At 37.0% G+C, this 17519-nt stretch overlaps 2 protein-coding genes across 2 annotated transcripts; both read right to left on the bottom strand.

Moving 5' to 3' along the window:
- Positions 1–744: 744 nt before the first annotated feature.
- LOC110691396 (vegetative cell wall protein gp1-like) lies at positions 745–11840 on the bottom strand. Its single transcript, XM_021868324.1, has 9 exons — positions 11443–11840; positions 8292–8385; positions 6820–6905; positions 4499–4548; positions 4349–4418; positions 3965–4046; positions 3483–3844; positions 2521–3054; positions 745–1185 (listed from the first exon to the last, which is right to left on the bottom strand). The coding sequence occupies exons 1-9, from the start codon at positions 11524–11526 to the stop codon at positions 973–975; spliced, it is 1575 nt and encodes a 524-aa protein (XP_021724016.1). The 5' UTR covers positions 11527–11840; the 3' UTR covers positions 745–972.
- Positions 11841–15517: 3677 nt separating this feature from the next.
- LOC110692234 lies at positions 15518–17192 on the bottom strand. The gene is made up of 5 exons (XM_021869230.1): positions 17009–17192; positions 16723–16853; positions 16419–16633; positions 15755–16328; positions 15518–15673 (listed from the first exon to the last, which is right to left on the bottom strand). Exons 1-5 carry the CDS (start codon positions 17190–17192, stop codon positions 15518–15520), a joined length of 1260 nt encoding a protein of 419 aa, XP_021724922.1.
- Positions 17193–17519: the final 327 nt, after the last annotated feature.

Genomic DNA, 17519 nt, shown 5'->3' with positions numbered 1-17519 from the left:
ACTTTGAAGTCACGAGTTCGAGCCCCACCAACTACAAAATGCTTGGGAGTAGGGGAATTCCCTCAACCCCCTCCCCCTCCCCCCTCTACTCTCAAGTGATGACTTACGTCAATGTGCTAGCTAAACCTGTGAGAGGTGCCGCCTCAGAAAAGTCTTTCTTCTTACTTTAAAAATAATAATAATAAATAAATAAATATATCCCACTAGAGGCACTTTGAGGTAAGGTTTCCCTTACCCTTCCCCCACTCATAAAGTGCCTAGCCCGCATATAGCCTTAAAAAAAATATGGTACACTGGTAAACAAAGGTTGTAATTAAAAATACTACGTAATACTTTAATAAGTAACTATAACAAGCATCATGTAGACAAACGAGGTCTCCCTCGATAAGAGTTTAAGGCTATGTTTGGATAATAAAAAATGGAAGGAAAGGGAGGGACCGAGGGAGACAAACTTCTTTGTTTGGATAATATGTTGGGGGAGGGAAGGGGAGGGATCCATTTTCCCTCCTCCTTTAATAAAGATTAACCCTTCTAAATTGGAGAGATTTGGAGAGAAAATGGAGCTTATCATTACCTCCACTTTCCCTTCCTTCCCCTTCCTCCTATTTCCCTCCCTTCCATTTCCCTTCTAATTTGTTATCCAAACATAGCATAACTGAAATAAATATCATGTAAGCATAACAGAGACCTAAATATAAGTTGACTGAGAAAAACATCAATCCAACTACAAAACTGCACTAAATGTAAGAGAACTAGAATCAGAAGAATTTTGTCATTAAATGAGAAATTATTCCATTTTAGACTTTTAGTTCTCTCTATTGGCAGGGATCTGTAAACAAAATTTAGTACCACAACTCTCAGCTACAATAGATTGTTACAGAAGCTTTTAAATACAGCTAACCAGAGAATTACCCAAATAAACAACGAGCCTGTAGATTAAGACAATAAGAATCCCTTGCAATAATATTCACGTCAACTATCAAGAGCGCCAAGGGCTTTCATGTCCTCCAAGAAAGCATTATATGAATCGTCAATGCTTGGTGCTTTTGGTGCTGATGTGGTTGTTACTGATTCTGGTTTTGGAGCAGAAGTCATGGGCTGTTGAGAGATAGGTGCGTTTATCATTGCTTTTGGTTTTGGCTTTGGAAGAGCAGACTCTCTTCTAACACGTACAGATGCAGGAACCTGTAGCCACATCATAAAAATGAATATTGTCTAGATATGATCCACAACAGTGATGTTATAATTTTGACCTTTTAAAAAAGGTAAATTACCCAACTAATAACGCTATAGTATGATAATCAACACCAGTGACATAAAACCAATCGTATCAGACAACACAATAAGTTTTTAATTTCCAATCTGTATAAAAAGTTACATCACTAATTCAATATGTTACAAACTAAACTAGCTTTTCTGAGAATATTCTACCAACTCAGGTATCATAAAACTCATATGCTGCAATTGTAAATCTAATATGTCTAACAAAAGCTTAAGCTAAGCACTTCAACAGCAGTATTATCCGTAAAATCCATTGTATCACAACACATCTGCCATCATGTTGAAGGCAAACAGTAAGAAACTACTAAAATGGACTCAGTATGCACTCCCGAGCTACCGATTCGGGTTTACACTCGAAGGAGGAAACAACTTGACACACAAGACAAAGGGGGAAGAGACAAGCAGCAGGGAGGGGGGGGGGACAGATGTGGACAAAACTAATCAATGAAACACTAAGGGAGGGAGCAACAAGAATTCTGCAGACATAATACTCTGATTGAGTAGTGACCAACACAATTAATATTAGGTTAACTTGTAGTAGTCCTTAATTATAACTAGGAAGTGACATGGCAGTAGAATGCATGCGATTCGTGATGTTTTGTAAGTGAGACAAGTAGCCTCAAGTTACTAAGTGGAGAGTAATAGAATCAAGCTATTTTTTGTAGTTAAAGTTTCGGGCATTGTTAATCAATATCAAGCTTCCATCTTTATTAACCTGTCTTGTTAGCTCATTTTAACAAACTCAGAAATTTAATCTATTACAGCTACTAGTAATTATCTATTCCTCGTGATGTTTTGTAAGTGAGACAAGTAGCCTCAAGTTACTAAGTGAAGAGTAATAGAATCAAGCTATTTTTTGTAGTTGAAGTTTCGGGCATTGTTAATCAATATCAAGCTTCCATCTTTATTAATCTGTCTTGTTAGCTCATTTTAACAAACTCAGAAATTTAATCTATTACAGCTACTAGTAATTATCTATTCCTAAGATTGTCCACGGTCAGGTATCACATAATCTATATACTACAATCGCAGACCTAATCAGCCAAAAAGCTTTTTGCTCAACACATCATAATTTCCACCCAAACCTCAAAATCAAATACTGTAAAAGAATCCACCCAGACCTCTATCCAACCAAAATAATACTAAGCAAAACAGAAAACATTTCAAAAGTGCAATTCATCAAGTGACTGCAAGGTTTATAAGAATAACAGCTTCTGCTTCAAGCCAGAGTAAACATACCATAGCTGTGAGCTCTGGTGTGTGCTGAGCTAGAGGCCTCTTTACAACTGTGGGTGCAGCTGATTTAACATAAGATGGTTTCTGTGGAACAGTTGGCCTCATTGCAGTTGAATCATCCTGTAGCATCATCGGTGGTGGACCTGGAGGAAGTGGAGGTCTCATCATAGGAGGTGGTCCAGGGGGAGGACCAAAAGGTGGCCTAGGCATAAGTGGTGCAATTCCAGGGGGTACAGGTTGCCCTGGAAATCCAGAAGCAGATAATGGTGGCCTTGTGTCTGGTGGAGGGGGTGGAGGGAATCTTGAAATGCCTGGGGGTAGCACATCAGGCTGTAATGCAGGGAGTGCAGCTGGTCCTGGGCCTCCAGGCATACCTGATAATGGAGGCTGCCGTGATGGAGGTGGTGGGACCATTTTTGGAAGATCATTGCCCACTTCCTGATTTACGGCATCAGGTTCAACACCAGATTGATTCCCTGCAAATTTTGGGGGAATTCCAGGTGGTGGAGGTGGTGGAGGGAGGAGAATATTAGATCCCTGCAAAGAATTACCATTCAATATCAATAACTTCTCATTATAGAAACCTCCTTGTGAATCAAGTACTAAACCAAGCAAGCATTGCTTAAGTGCAAGTCAATATAATTTCAATCAAACATAAGGCAGCAATATAAGGTTCAAGTACATCCTTCAGTCAATTTGGTCATTCAATTCTGAACTAATAAAACAAGGGTATCACGATGTCAGCCTGCCAATACCCACCTCCAACCAAAAAGGAGGGAGGGAAGCATAATTGCAGGTCCAAGTACATCTTGATCCTTCAGTCAATTTGGTAATCAATTCTGAAATAATAACACATGGGTATCACGACATCAGCCCACAAATACCAACCTCCAACCAAAACGGTGGGAGGGCAGCATTATTGCAGGGATAGTGAGACCTTTGCCAAAGTCACGAATGAGAATTACCTGCGAATCTTTTGAAGTAGTGCCATCCCTCTCACTTCCAGAAATACCAGGTGGTGGTGGTGGCTGAGTGGACGGAGGGGGTGGAGGACGAACTCCAATAAGCTCTCTAGGAGGAGGGCCAGGAGGTGGTGGAGGAGGTAGAGGTAGAGGCAATGCTGATGCCAAGTTTGAATCCGAAGACTTCGGAGGCATCGGTGGTGGAGGTGGTGGAGGCAGAGATGAGGGTATATCAGTGTCATCAGGATCACCCATATTCGGCAAAGGAGGTGGCGGAGGCGGTGCAGGCAACTCAACACCATCAAGATCTACAGAAGATGCAGCACCATTTGACGAGGAAGCTTCTGACAATGGAATCCGAGGCCCTGCCATTATATAATGTAAGAATAAAAAGGGGGCAGGCACAAGGAGTAGACCATAAACAGAGCTATAATGATAACAATAACAATAAAAATAAAAATGGTGCTATTAGAAGAAGAACAAACCTATAGAAGACTTGTACATAGGAGGCTTTCCAGGGGGTGGAGCTCCTGTGGGATTTAACGTTGGATGATAGTATACAGAATCCTATAGGTCCACACAAACAAACGACATATAAAACATAAATAAATAAGGGGGAACAGGCAAAAGTAGTTCAAAAATTAGAAAGTCGCGAAATATATTTCTTCTGTCCAGTGTCCACTACTGATGCCTAATTTTCTTAATTCCACTCCCAGTGTCCATTTACATTTCACATTACAGAGATAATGATAATGCATCATCTTTAACCAAGACTTAAAGACTATATGTTCAACATGATCTCTTAAGCAAGACTATCAGAGCGAAACAGAGGGTATAACAAAAAGAAAGTAGGATCAAGCATAACTTACTTCAGGTTGTGGATGCTTTGCTCTCTCCTCCTCTTCGGCTGAAGTCCGTCTCTGTACAGGTCCCAAATGACTGCAGCAGATTCACCTTGTATCAGAGAAAAATATTTTATACATAACTGTTGCAACAAAACAAAATGAAAGGAGAAGTACCTGAACATAACTGGATCCTCACCCTTTTCCTTCATTTTTTCTTCATACTCCTGCCAAACAAAAGCATAAATCATCATATCATCTCAAGTTATTCCAAGGTCATACAAAAATGAAAAGAACAAAAAAAAATCCAGCACACATTATGGTTTCATGCATTTATTTATCAGGGAAATGCCTCATGTATGGTTTTGTAATCAGCACATGGGCTGGTCAACATCTTACATTAGAAAATGCTTTAAAAGGTACTTCCTCCGTCAATTTTTAATCTTTACGCGCTTTAACAAAGAAAGATTCCAAATGTAACGATTATAAAGTGACGAAGGGAGGTGTAAATTACAATAATTTTTTTTATACTACCTCCGTTTAGAGTTCTACCCATTTACTCTTCACAAGGTCAAAGTTTTAAAATTTTGAACATGTCTAATTGTGTATATATAAGAAAAAATATTATCAAGTTTGATCTTATTAGATTAGTATTGTTATGAATTTTCAATATACTTGCTTTGTATAATTTTACTAATGCACAATCAAAGAACTTGATGGTCAAAGTAGTTTATGGGAGACCGCGTAAAACGTAAGTGAGTAACACTTAGTAAAACGGATGGAGTACAAAATTATCTCACAAAACCTAATTTTATAAGGTACTTTTTGACAAATTTTATTTTCTTGTTTGTCTATCTAAAATACTCATGCAAAAGTCAATTATTTTGACATCCCCTTTTTCCATTCATTGCCTTTTCCATGTAGGAACTAAGCTCCACATGAGGGTTGGGTAGCAAATCAAAGCCCACAATAATATAAAGCAATGCGACTTTAATCGATATTGCCCCAATGTGAATTCCTGACGATATAATGGGTTGGGTTCTCCGTTTCTAGCAAAGGAGCGTGGCCTCAGATATTTAAACCTAGGTGTACCAAAACTACAAGTTCAAATAATGGTTCATATCCATTTGGACTTCAATTTCAAAAATGGGACAAATAAAGGCCATTAAATTTTAGTTAAGATTTTATTACTCAACTTATCTAGTTTTTTCTCCTTCCCTTATACTTCCTCCGTTTCTATTTAGTTGATGCGTTTGATTTAGGCACATATATTAAGGAGAGGAGAGAGAGTGAGAGAGGATGAAAAAGCAAGTGGGGTAGCTTGTAAATGCAAGGTAAAAAATTTACCCCAAAAGGACTGCTCAATGAACCACCCTCACCTTTATCTAGTCCACTGCCAACTTCCTCCACTACTCATAAACCACCACCCCTAGATGACTGCTCAATGATAAAGGAGGTATGGGTATTTTGAAAAAAAAAAGAAAAAAAAATTCTTTCTTTGGCCAAGGGCAGCTTCGGCGTCAAGGGGTCACGGGCTGGCAGTGGCTTGGTTAAAGTAGAGCAGTAGCAAAAGCGAGTAGTTATAGCCTATAGGGCACCCTTTACTTTTTATTCCTATGTAGAAGTTTCAAAATGAAACAAAACAGCCAACAAGAAACTTCCCAAAAAGAAATATGTGACACCTAATTTGGGATGGAAGAAGTATTTCGCAAGTAGCTCAATATTTTGGTGCTTCACATCTCTTCGGTATGAAATCCCTTTAGAGGATCCTTTTTTATAAAACAGCAAAAGAAGTTTCAGGGAGGGACAAACAAATAAGAATGAGTGAATGACAAGACAGTGTGCCTAAGCGTAGCTCATGTGTCACATACAACACAGCCGGTAAATAGGAAAAGAGTGCTCACATAGACCCTTATATTAATATTTCATGTCTTGGGTTCAAATCCCACATATTACAGCAGCTTCTTTTTACCCATTCTACATTATTTAAGTATAAATATTGCTTCACGGCCACCTGTTTTCATGAATGAAACATTTGCTAGGTTGTAAAAAATAAAAATAAAAAAAGCAATTTTGATCCCCTCTAATTGTTTTATTTATTTATTTTTTATTTTATTTTTTTATTATAGCTACTCCATGCGTCACAGTATTGCACTCAACTTGCGTTACCTTTGCACAAAGCTATAGGTGACATTGTGACAAGTGGTTGTTTGTTTATCAATTGTTATTTTATTGAAAAAGTAGATGTGATAGACATTAATAGGGTATTATTAAAATTAAATGAAAGAGTGTGGGGACCAAAGTGTAACAAGATTCTGAGGGAGTATCGTTTACCCTTTCCTTTTTCATCTAACTAAAAATACTTGCTCATAACAAGGTTCAAAGTGCCCTCAGGAAAACTATACGTATATCAAGTTACCTAATGTTTACTTTGGGACATAGAGGCACCAAACGCAAATAACATAGATAGTAAAAAGGACAAACATATACATACATACCTTTCTTTTCTTCATAACAAGGTTCAAAGTATCCTCAAGCTGCCTTTTCTTGTGTTTTCTTGCTTTGTCAAGTGCACCTTCAGCCTCTGTGCATTTTGGGGGGAAGAATGAACAATTAAGTCAGATAAAAGATTGCAGAGAGCCAAAGATATCTACAACAACAAAGTTCTCAATCCCAAATGGCAAGTGCACGCCGTTAAGAAATGGAAATTCTGTAGGTGTTCCTGTGACAGAAACCTAACAGCCAGATATATACTATAAAGTAAATAAGCGATACAGTAGGAGACTTAAATATCAAAAAACTTTTAATTTTCCTAGCCTTATCACCATGATCATGATGGAGTCCCATACCAACCATCAAATGCCAAAAACCTGCTATTACTCTCTTTGACAAAAGTTACACAACACTTTTCTCGAGGGAAAGCATCCTAACACAACTAGAGACAGCAAAGAAGGGACAACTTGCAAGCAAAATCAGAACATTAAGTGTAAAGATGCAAGTGAAAGCTTTGACTTAGTTACTAGTTCTAGAAAGTTCAATACTTCTGATTATCTACAGGCTCACAGACCTTTTAAGGATCTTTCACCTCATGTGTTCTTTTAATGTGTTAATAGTAAAAAGACAGGAAATAATTTATTCTTACATTGTTTTGTTGCATTGTTACTTTGACAGAGGTCACTTACGATTATTGGGATTCATTGGATTGCTCTTGCTACTCTTCAAGACCAATTGCAGATTTATTATATAAAGTTTGATAGGTGTAAGGAGCATAAATACTGTGGTAGGATAATTTTCAGTTATTTGAAGATGATTCAATTGAAGCAAAATGACAAAATTATCTATGGTCAGGTGTCTTCAATCTTCATTGAATACTTTGTGGAGCAAGTGGTGTATTAAGCTTCTATTTAAGCTCACGCTTACAGGGCTTTCCCAAAAGCATCCTGTTTTGATATATTGGGTTTCTTTTTTTGTTGTGCTATTGAATGAAATCTGTTTTTCATATCCAAACAGAAAAGATTGCTATGTGAACAATCCATTGCGAAGTTTCCTTCACATAAAAAAGAAACAAACAGTAATAGATATAAACTTTCAAAGTTAAAACAGATACTTCCTCCGTTTTTTAACACTTGCAACAAACACTTTTTCACAGTATTTAAAAAAAAGTGGGTCTCACATGATATAACACACTTAAAATGGGGTTGAGTGATTGTTAGGAGTATAATTAAGTGGGCCATGAGCATTAAATAAGGGTAATAGACTAATAGTACACTTTTCTACCACAAAAACTTTCGAATTATAGTGTGTTGTAGGTATTCTGACATTTCCATTTCCGGGAAGTGTTGCAAATATTAAAAAATGGAGGAAGTAATATATTAAAGCATAGAGGAAATGTATTGTGCCAAAAGCATGAGGACCATCAAACTTTGCTCAATATCTAGTGAAGCAAATAATTTCAGTAATGTCAGCTTACTCATCATCTCTAACTTCTGAATCTGATCTTTGATCTGATCAGGATCCTTCTTCAAAAGACCAACCTCCCGAACCTTTTTTCTCTCTTTCTTGTTCTGTCCAAGCCAATAATCATATAGATATAAGATAGAGTCATAAGAAGGATAATCTAAACAAATGCATTCAATCAAGATTGTAGTACAATGACAATCAATCAATCAAAGCCTTAATCCCGTAAGTAGTACAATGACAACATATCATATAAATCATGACAGCTTAAGCTTTATTTATATACAAATTAAAGATCAAGACAATATTCTCATAATATACCTTGAAACCAGTGATCCATCTTGAAAACATATCTAAAACAAAAGCAGTAAACCAACACAAATGTCATTCTCTCCAAAATTCCATCTACACACATGACAACCACAACACCGGTGTCCACAGCTCCTGTGACTATATCATTTACAAGCTGTCAAACTCTACCTCGACAATTTCAATTTTCAGGTACCTGAGGCTGAAAGTCAGTACAGCAACTGCAACCAAACTTGGGAATCTTGCAATTGGTAGCACTAGGCACCACATACAAATATACAAACAGAAAGATCATCTGTTTTCTCTAAATGATTTTCTGGATATACCTACTAACACTAAATAGCTTTATATCCACCAGAAAAATTTGTCTTTCTGATCCATAATTCATTAGCTCCATCATGCTTACTATTTACACGTAATACTTCTAAGGGACTATAGACTCTTCTGGGTGGCTCAAATGGAGAGCAGAAATTAGATTGTGCAATAGTGCGCCTCTTTGAAGTGAGGCGCAATTAAAAATTTTTGGCTGAAGTTTGCTTCAAGTGCGCCTCGGTTGCGCCAGGGTGCTTTTGGTGCACCTCGGGTACTTTTTGTGCGCATAACCCAAAACGCCTCGCCCAGACCAAATTAAGCGCTCATCCCTGATTGCCTTGGGGCCAGCGCTTTTTCAAACACTGATATCAAGTTTTTTTCTAGCTAACATTCCATTCGGCATAAATGGCGAACAGACAACATTCGCCTATAATAAGCCCCTCCATACTGCACTTTCTACATATGACACTCAAAAAGGCATCTATATCTTTCCATGTGCTACAATCAATCAATCAATCAAAGCCTTAATCCCGTAAGTGGGGTCGGCTACATGAACCAAATATGATTATTCTGTGTGGTCATCCACAAAAGTCTTCCTCCTCTAACCCTTATGATCCAATGCTTCATCCTCATGCAAATCCATATACTTCATATCCTTCCTAACTCCTTCTAACCAAGTTATTTTCGATCTCCCTTTCCGTCGTTTAATCCCTCCATGGTCCCACTCTTCGAACCGATGCACCCTCGGGTCTCCGTCTTACATAGCCTAACCAACGCAGGCGATTTTACTTTATTTTGTCTGCAATGCCTGTCACCCTTACTTTCTTACGAATAACCTCATTTCTGATTCTATCACTTAGAGTGTTCCCGCACATCCACCTTAACATGCGCATTTTTGTAACCTCCATCTTCTTAACATGCTCCTTCTTAGAAACTCAACATTCTGTACCATAGAGCTAGTCCTACCCGGACTGCTGCGATCACATAACACTCCTGTGGCTGCTCTCCATTTAAGCCCTCCATTTAAGTCGGGCCACGTTTTAAAACATTCACTCATGGTCAATTCCTTTCCATCCAAACTTACCACTTCATCACTTGCCCTCCTCTGAGTACCAAAGCGATATACCAAATATTCAGTTCATTGTTGTCAAAATCGCGATCTGGATCGTAGGATCGTGCGATCCTGCGATCCCATTATAGCCAAACGAATCGGATCGGATGCAAAATCGCAGAGTAGGCAAGATCGCCGTAGGATCGGTAAGATCGGGTAGGATCGGACGATTCTATTTTTCACTTAAATTATTACAAGGTTGTACGGGATCGGTCAGAATTGACTTTTTAAAATGAGCCTAAAGCAATTAAACTTTTTTCTAAGCTAAGAAAATTACTATCCAACTACTAAAACTATAAATTTTACCATTTTTATGCTTAAAAAATGTTATCAAATCATGTAGCAACCTTTTTATTACTCTTTTTATCAATTTTGTAGAATCTTACGATTCTACGATCCGATTTTACCAATTTGATCCTACTCCTTTCATCGATCCAAAGTAGGATCCCGATCTTGATTACCTTGATTAAGTCTTACTCGGATATAGCTTAAACCCTCTAAACCAACCTTTGTCTCCATTGCTCCAACTTGGCAAAAACCCATCTTTAATTTCATCCACCAAAACAATATCATTTGCAAACACCATACACCATGGAACCTCATCTTGAATTGGTTTAGTTACCTCATCTAAAATCGTTGCAAAAAGAAGAGGGCTTAAAAATAAAAATAAAAAGAGAGAGAGACCATTGCCAAACTATTTATAGTCAAAAGTGAATGTATTTGCTCTGCCCAAAAAACTTCTTTATAACTGACATTTAAGTAAAAAAAAAAAAAAGTCATCCTTTGAACTCCAAATCTTCTTTAGGTATTAACCACAATCAAAACTCACACCAAAGTTTCCCAAAAACCTCAGTTTTCCATCATTCATTGCAAACTTTAATGTTACGGAGTACAAGTGAAAAAGGTAATGGTAATGACTCTATTTTATTGCAAGTGTAATTCCAAGAAAAATGGTTCCAACACAGCAAACACCAAGTATGATAAACAAACAAGACAACAGAAATTCTTCGTTATCGCAATCAAACTTTTTATTCGTGTGATCAACTTATCCAATCTCCTCCAATTCATAAATCAATAGCCTCCTCCTCCTCAGAGGCATGAAATGTATGAAATTCAATCCCCCGAAATTCAACAATATCACAATAATCATAAGTTCTCTTTATTTTACAACACCAGTTCACCGCAAACAATTCAACAAGCTCTAAAAATCTGGCAAGAACAATGCAACACAAATTTCTCCATTTTGTTCAAATATCAACTAAAAATTATAATTGAATAAACATAAACAGTAAGCAATAACAAAAATACCTAAACCAATACAAAAATTGCAAAAATCAAAATTAATACGAAACATTCAAAATGAAAACCCTAGAATTCAAAACAAAGTGATAATACAAAGAAATTGATTAGAAAAAGGGGAAAAAACACTAACCCTTTTCAATTCCTTTTTACGAAGCTCCTTCCGATAAGCATCAGTAGGGTTCATGACTTTGCCTCCTTTCGTTGTCTTCACCATTTTTGCTGGTTTTAGAAAAACTTCCCTTTTTTCTTTTTTAGGTGTTGATGATTTTTCTTTGAATTGAATTTGAGAAGTTCTTAAAATATGAAGAAAAAGAAACCAGAAATTGATTGAGAGCTGTGATAATGGCGATTTGTGAATCTTTCTCTCTCCTGCCTTGGCGTTGAGTGTTGTTTCCGATGCTTGGCAGTGGAGAAATGCCCTTATTAGAATATTGTGTGGGAGTTTCCCGGCTTTTCACCGATAAGCTCGTTACTAGGATTGGTTGCCCATTGAGTCGTAGGGGTATCCGTTCGGACTTTGGCTAGTCTATCCAATCCGAAATATATTTGGACTTTCATTTTATAGTCCAAATCCAAAGTTTTCAAAATCCAATACAAATAAAAATTTCATAGTCCCAACCCGATCCGAATTAATAATAATATAAAAAAATTCATAAGAGCAATTCCAATAGTTGTAGCTAAGGATTTGCTTGCATTATTAAATAATTCCTACCTACTAGCTTAATCATTGGAGCTAGAAAATGTAAATAGTTTGGCCAACCAAATTAGCTTTGTTAAGCTAATTTGCTTGAAAAAAAACTTTCTAAAATAAAACAAATTAGAATAAATAAAAAGAAATTTATCAACTTAAATTAAGGAGGTGTGGTCTATTATTTAAATTGTAAGCTATTAGCTAGTCATTGGAGCTAAAATGACAATTAGCTTACAAGCTTATGTGGCATGGCAAGCTAATTTGACAATTAGCTTGTCGTTGGAGTTGCTCTAAGAAATTCTTAAGAATCATAACTCTAATAAAGAAAACAAATCCGAATTAATAATAAAAAAAATTCGTAAGAAATTCATAATGGGCTATTGGGTTTGGGCTTACTAATGTTATATGGGTTGAGGTTTATATTATTATTATTAGTAGTAGAAGTATTAGGTCAGAATCCGTGCGATACATTGTTTATATAAGAAAACCTTTTAAAAGCACCATTTTGCGAAAAAAATCTTTTAAAAGCTTTTTGGTTAAAAAAAAAACCACCACGTTCATTATTTTTGCGAGAGGAAACCCATTTTCTTAATTAGCTTCTAATTCACTTAATTAGATTCTAATTTCCTCCCATTTCTTCTAATTAACCTCTAACTCACCCAATTACTTAATAATTAGATTACTGAAAAAAATCCACCACCCCAACCACAACCAACCGCCCCTTCCCTTTCTTCCTCCCTTTCCCCCTCCCTTGGAAGCAACCCCCTCACCCACCGGACCGTCGCCCAAATCCCGGTATCTCCGACGACCTACCGCCATCGCCGGTTAACCCTCCCTTACCCCTAATCTCCATAGGCGACCACCACCCCATTCGAATATTTTGCTCTTATTTACTCAAACATGCTTAAATCAAGCCCTAATTGATTGCAATTTGATTCTAAATCACCTTACCATCACATACATACATAATCAAACCCAAAACAAGCATCAATTACAAGCAAGATGCACAAAATAAAAAAACCCCCAAATAAATTTTCTAGTGTTTTCAAAATCAAGGAGGTGGTTGTCAGGCAGTGATTAGGGGGAAAGTGTAACACCCCCAAATCTCCCTCTACGAAAATACTAGTATAATACGTATAATTATACCGTCGAGATAGACTTAGGCGTATTATCGCCGCGTGATTACGCAAGGCTACTCAACTTACTAAACAAAATAATACTTTGCAGCGGAAACTTCAATACTCTTCTTTATTAATAATAACCATAAATAGTAACCAATGTTATGAGTACTCAAAAATAGATACAAATACCAAGATTCCTAATTGATGAAACCAAATCCCGGGACTCCAATGCATTAATTTATTCACTCCACCTGAAATAAACACTGCTTACCATTACGGTAAACAAGGCAAACCAAAACAAATAAGAAGTAGGGGTTAGCAAAATATGCTAAGTACGGTAAATGCAAGATAATTAAACTCAATTTATTTGTAAACATGCTTTAGAAATCAATTCCAATAATTAATCCAATAATTCCAAACTCATGATTCAAAACCGATTCTCAATATTCCAATATCAATATTCAATAAAACCAATACCAATTATTTTAAAACCAATTCCTCATATTAAAAACCAATTCCTCATAATAAACCAATAAAACCAATTAAACCAATTCCTCTCCCAAGTGTGCACACCCCCCAAGTTAGTCTCCTTATGTTACAAGGCTATTCTTGAGGAAAGACCCGGTCATGCAAAGTCTAAGACCTTATCAATATACCATATCCGCATAGTGGGATTACCAACATGCTTATAAAGCATAAATAATAATAAATCAATGATTCAATAAATTCTCTTTTAAATCCAATAACTCGACCTTTAATAATAATAATCCAAACCCTTTTTTTATAAATCCAACATGCTTTCAAAATCAATCCTTTTTAAACATGAATAATAAATTAATAAATCAAAACACGTTATAAAAATCAATACTCCAATTTAAGGAAATTTTAGATTTTAACACCAGACAAATCAATGAAAATTGATATTAACACCACCAAAAAATAATTATTTTAACACCACATAAAAAAATTAAAATTAGAATTTACCACCAAAATCTTGCTTCTGTTAACGGAACTGTTACTGGGCCCCACTCAAACGGATAGTTTTTACAAATCTTCTTATAAATGCACGATTCTCTCCATTTTTCTTCTTTTGTTAGCAAATTTTTCGATTACATAAGTTGATTCTGGTCGCATTTCATTCCAAAAAGCGATTTCATATCAAGAATTCTAGGTTTTGCTTGGTACGAGGGAGGAATTGAAGGTAGTAACAGGTATTTTTGTTCATACATCAAAATCGCACCTTCTCTCCAATGTAATGGCAAGTTGAGGTTGTTTATTATTGTTTAAATTTGGTTAGTTTAGTAATGTAGTCATGTATTATGCTGGATTTGGTGATTGGATTAGTAATTTAGTCATGTAAATGCACAATTTGCAGGTGTTAGGGTTTAATTGAAAATGAAATTGGGGGTTTTCATGTTAATGAGTTTTAATTGAAAGTTGTTGTTGAGAATTTTAATTCGTATGTATGTGTAGAAAGCACTAAACGTTATATTCATCCTCAATTGATGTAGATTATGTCTTCTTTGAGCTATTCCCCTTCAAAGGAGCAAAAATGCAACTGCGGAGTGGCAATGGTGAGGCTAACTAGCTGGACTAGGGAGTATCCAGGGAGGAAGTTCAGAGCTTGCAAGTTTTTTGATCCAGTCACAGAATCAAGGGGGTGCAAGGTCTTCGAATGGGTTGATTAACCCGATGGGACAGAATGGCAAACAGGGGTTATCAACAACCTCTTGTTGGATAAGAAGCTGCTTAAGGGTGAAGTGAATGAGTTGAAAAGGGAAGTTGATGAAATCAATGGGCAAAGGAGGTGCCTACTTAATGAAGTTGACAATTTGAAGATGAGATGCAAGACTTTGAATGCTGAAAGAAAGAGAATGAACAGGGACTGCAAGGTAGGGGGGGTCTCTTTAGTGAATTATTTATGGGTGGGCATGGCTATCTGTATTAGTTTGTCAATTGGTGTAGTTTTCCTAATGGTTAGGGGTGTGTAGTTGTAAGCTAATAGAAGTAGGTGTTTGAATTATCATTTTGTGACTTGAAGTGTTGGGATCTTTTGTGTAATGAAATTCCAAATTTCCAAATATTTTAGTGAATGAATTCCAACTATTTATTATCATGTGTTTGTTGTTCATTCCAAATGGTTTTAACTTGAAATTGAAAGCATGCATGCATTAAAGTAGGGATTGATTGGGGAATTGGTGAAGTGAACATAAATATTCATAAATACTTTCTAAAAGGTGTTTACTTCAACCTGTTTTAATGGCAATGACAGCGGGCCATACAAAATATACCTAACCCAAGTTTCTGATTGTTCAAATGTTAACGCTAATGACAACCCAACAAAAAACTGACATAAGTGAAACATAAAAACACATTGTTTTCTAACTATTACATCACTGAGTGAGGTTTACACCCTTGATATTTTGCAGCTTGCCCCTTGTTATCATACCTGTGTGTGACGGTTGTTGAACTGATGTTGTTGCAGGCTGGCTGGAGGAAGCATTGAGCTTTGACTTAACCTGCTGCTTTACCTTTGGCTGACTTGAGCTCTGTTTTAGGAATGAATAACTAAGTCAGCTTGGAGAACTAACTTAATAAAAGTACAAAAACACATGTTTCAAGTGTTATACCTTTTTGGCAGCTTTGACTTCTTTCTTCTTCCTCTCCTCCACCATCCAAGGAGTATTGGAGGGTGGTCTGATTGGCGGCCTTGGCTCATCAGTTGCTGGCGCAGCAGGTTTTTTGCAGGTCTTGGCATAATGACCAAAACCTGCACATTTATTGCATTGTTTCTTCCTCTTTGCTGTGTTTGGCTGTCCACTTGCAGTAGAAAATTCCCCTGGTTCAAGTTTTCTTTTTTTGCTCTTTGGTCTTCCAGGTTGTACCTTAAATGTAGGAGGTTGTGGTTCCCTCATATTCACTCTCTCCCAGTGTTTGGGACCAGGCATGGGTTGGACACATGGTTCATAAGCCTTCCTGTATGAGTCCATGGTGTAATAAGGGTCCACATATGCCTCTATGTCACCCCTCATGTCCATCATGCATGAATAAGCATGCACACAGGGAATCCCAGTTAGTTCCCAATGATAACAAGTACAAGTTTCCTTTTGTAAGTCCACACACTCTTGATCATCCATCAACTGCACTTCAAATGTTTCATCTCTTGATGGTTGCACAACACACTTCCTAGCAACAAATTCTATCCTAGCCAAGACATTCCTCACATAAGGGGTAAGGTTGCTTGTAATTTGTTTAGAATCCTCCTACTTCTCATTGTTCTTATTCATTACATACCTCCTCATCCATTCCATTTGGGTGAGGATAGTCTTATCTCTGGCAGGCCTGATGACTGCATTGAAAGTCTCACACATGTTGTTTAACAACATGTTGAACTTGCAGTTAGATGAACATGCATGTCTTGACCAAGACTGGGTGGGAATGCTCACCAAATAATCATATGCCTCTTGTGATAACTCTTTGATAGAGTCCATGGCAAATTTGAAGTTAAACTGATAGTAATGTAAGCAAATTTAGCACAGGAACCAGTTCAAAAGCAAGATAAGAACAAACATTGAATATGTATGAGAATATTACTTACTTCAGTTGTTGTTCTAGCTGCTGCCCAAAACAGTTCCTTGTATGTTGACCCAGGGAATTTGAGCTTGAAGTTTGCCCAAATGTGCCTAACACAAAATCTTTTTTCAGCTTTTGGAACTACATCAGCCATTGCTTCATAATTACTTACATAAAGATAAGATTAACAACTAAAAATGAATATGTAAAAACATGAACTCTTACCTTTTGCCTGTCTGACATTATTGTCAGCCCTTCTCCTTGATCATGTGTGAACATTTCCATAAGGGACTCTAAGAACCAACCCTAACTCTCTTTATTCTCTGCCTCCACTGTTGCCCAAGCTAGAGGGAATAGGTTGTTATTCCCATCCTTAGCTACTGCCACCAGGATTTGTCCAGGATATGCAACCTTGAGGTGACAACCATCCACCCCAATCATTGGCCTACAACCCTTAGCAAAGCCATCTCTCAAAAGCCTCAGACAAATGAACATTCTCAAAAACAAAGGGGGCTAAAGACTGTCTATACCATCACAACCACATTGCACCCAGAACCAGGGTTATACTTCATCACAGCTCTTCCATAATCCCACACCCTAGCATACTGATCCCTTGCTGAACCAAATATGATCAGTTTAGCCCTAAACCTAGCCATCCATGCTTTAAAGTATGTCACCTCAATTCCCAAGTCAGTAAGAACCCTAGCCCTAATATCCTTAATTCTCCATGCAGAATTACTCCTAATCTCCTCTAAGTACTTGTCTGCTATGTATTCAGCAATAATCATCCTGTTCTTCTTCACTCTAAGACAAGTGTGTTTC

This window comes from Chenopodium quinoa, unplaced genomic scaffold (genome assembly GCF_001683475.1).
Source record: "Chenopodium quinoa cultivar QQ74 unplaced genomic scaffold, ASM168347v1, whole genome shotgun sequence".
Classification (NCBI taxonomy): Eukaryota; Viridiplantae; Streptophyta; class Magnoliopsida; order Caryophyllales; family Amaranthaceae; genus Chenopodium; species Chenopodium quinoa.
This window is presented reverse-complemented; position numbering and strand designations above follow the sequence as displayed.

What these genes read in the sequence shown, in the direction of transcription:
- LOC110692234 (XM_021869230.1), bottom strand. Translation starts at nt 17,192, where the DNA reads ATGTTCATTTGTCTGAGGCTTTTGAGAGATGGCTTTGCTAAGGGTTGT. An exon ending in CAGCTAGAACAACAACTGAA is followed by an intron (nt 16,634 to 16,722) that starts GTAAGTAATATT and finishes CATTACTATCAG; the next exon opens with TTTAACTTCAAATTTGCCAT. An exon ending in CAAATGGAATGGATGAGGAG is followed by an intron (nt 16,329 to 16,418) that starts GTATGTAATGAA and finishes TGTCTTGGCTAG; the next exon opens with GATAGAATTTGTTGCTAGGA.
- LOC110691396 (XM_021868324.1), bottom strand. Translation starts at nt 11,526, where the DNA reads ATGGTGAAGACAACGAAAGGAGGCAAAGTCATGAACCCTACTGATGCT. An exon ending in TTGTTATGAAGAAAAGAAAG is followed by an intron (nt 4,549 to 6,819) that starts GTATGTATGTAT and finishes TTTGTTTGGCAG; the next exon opens with GAGTATGAAGAAAAAATGAA. An exon ending in CTACTTCAAAAGATTCGCAG is followed by an intron (nt 3,055 to 3,482) that starts GTAATTCTCATT and finishes AATTCTTTGCAG; the next exon opens with GGATCTAATATTCTCCTCCC.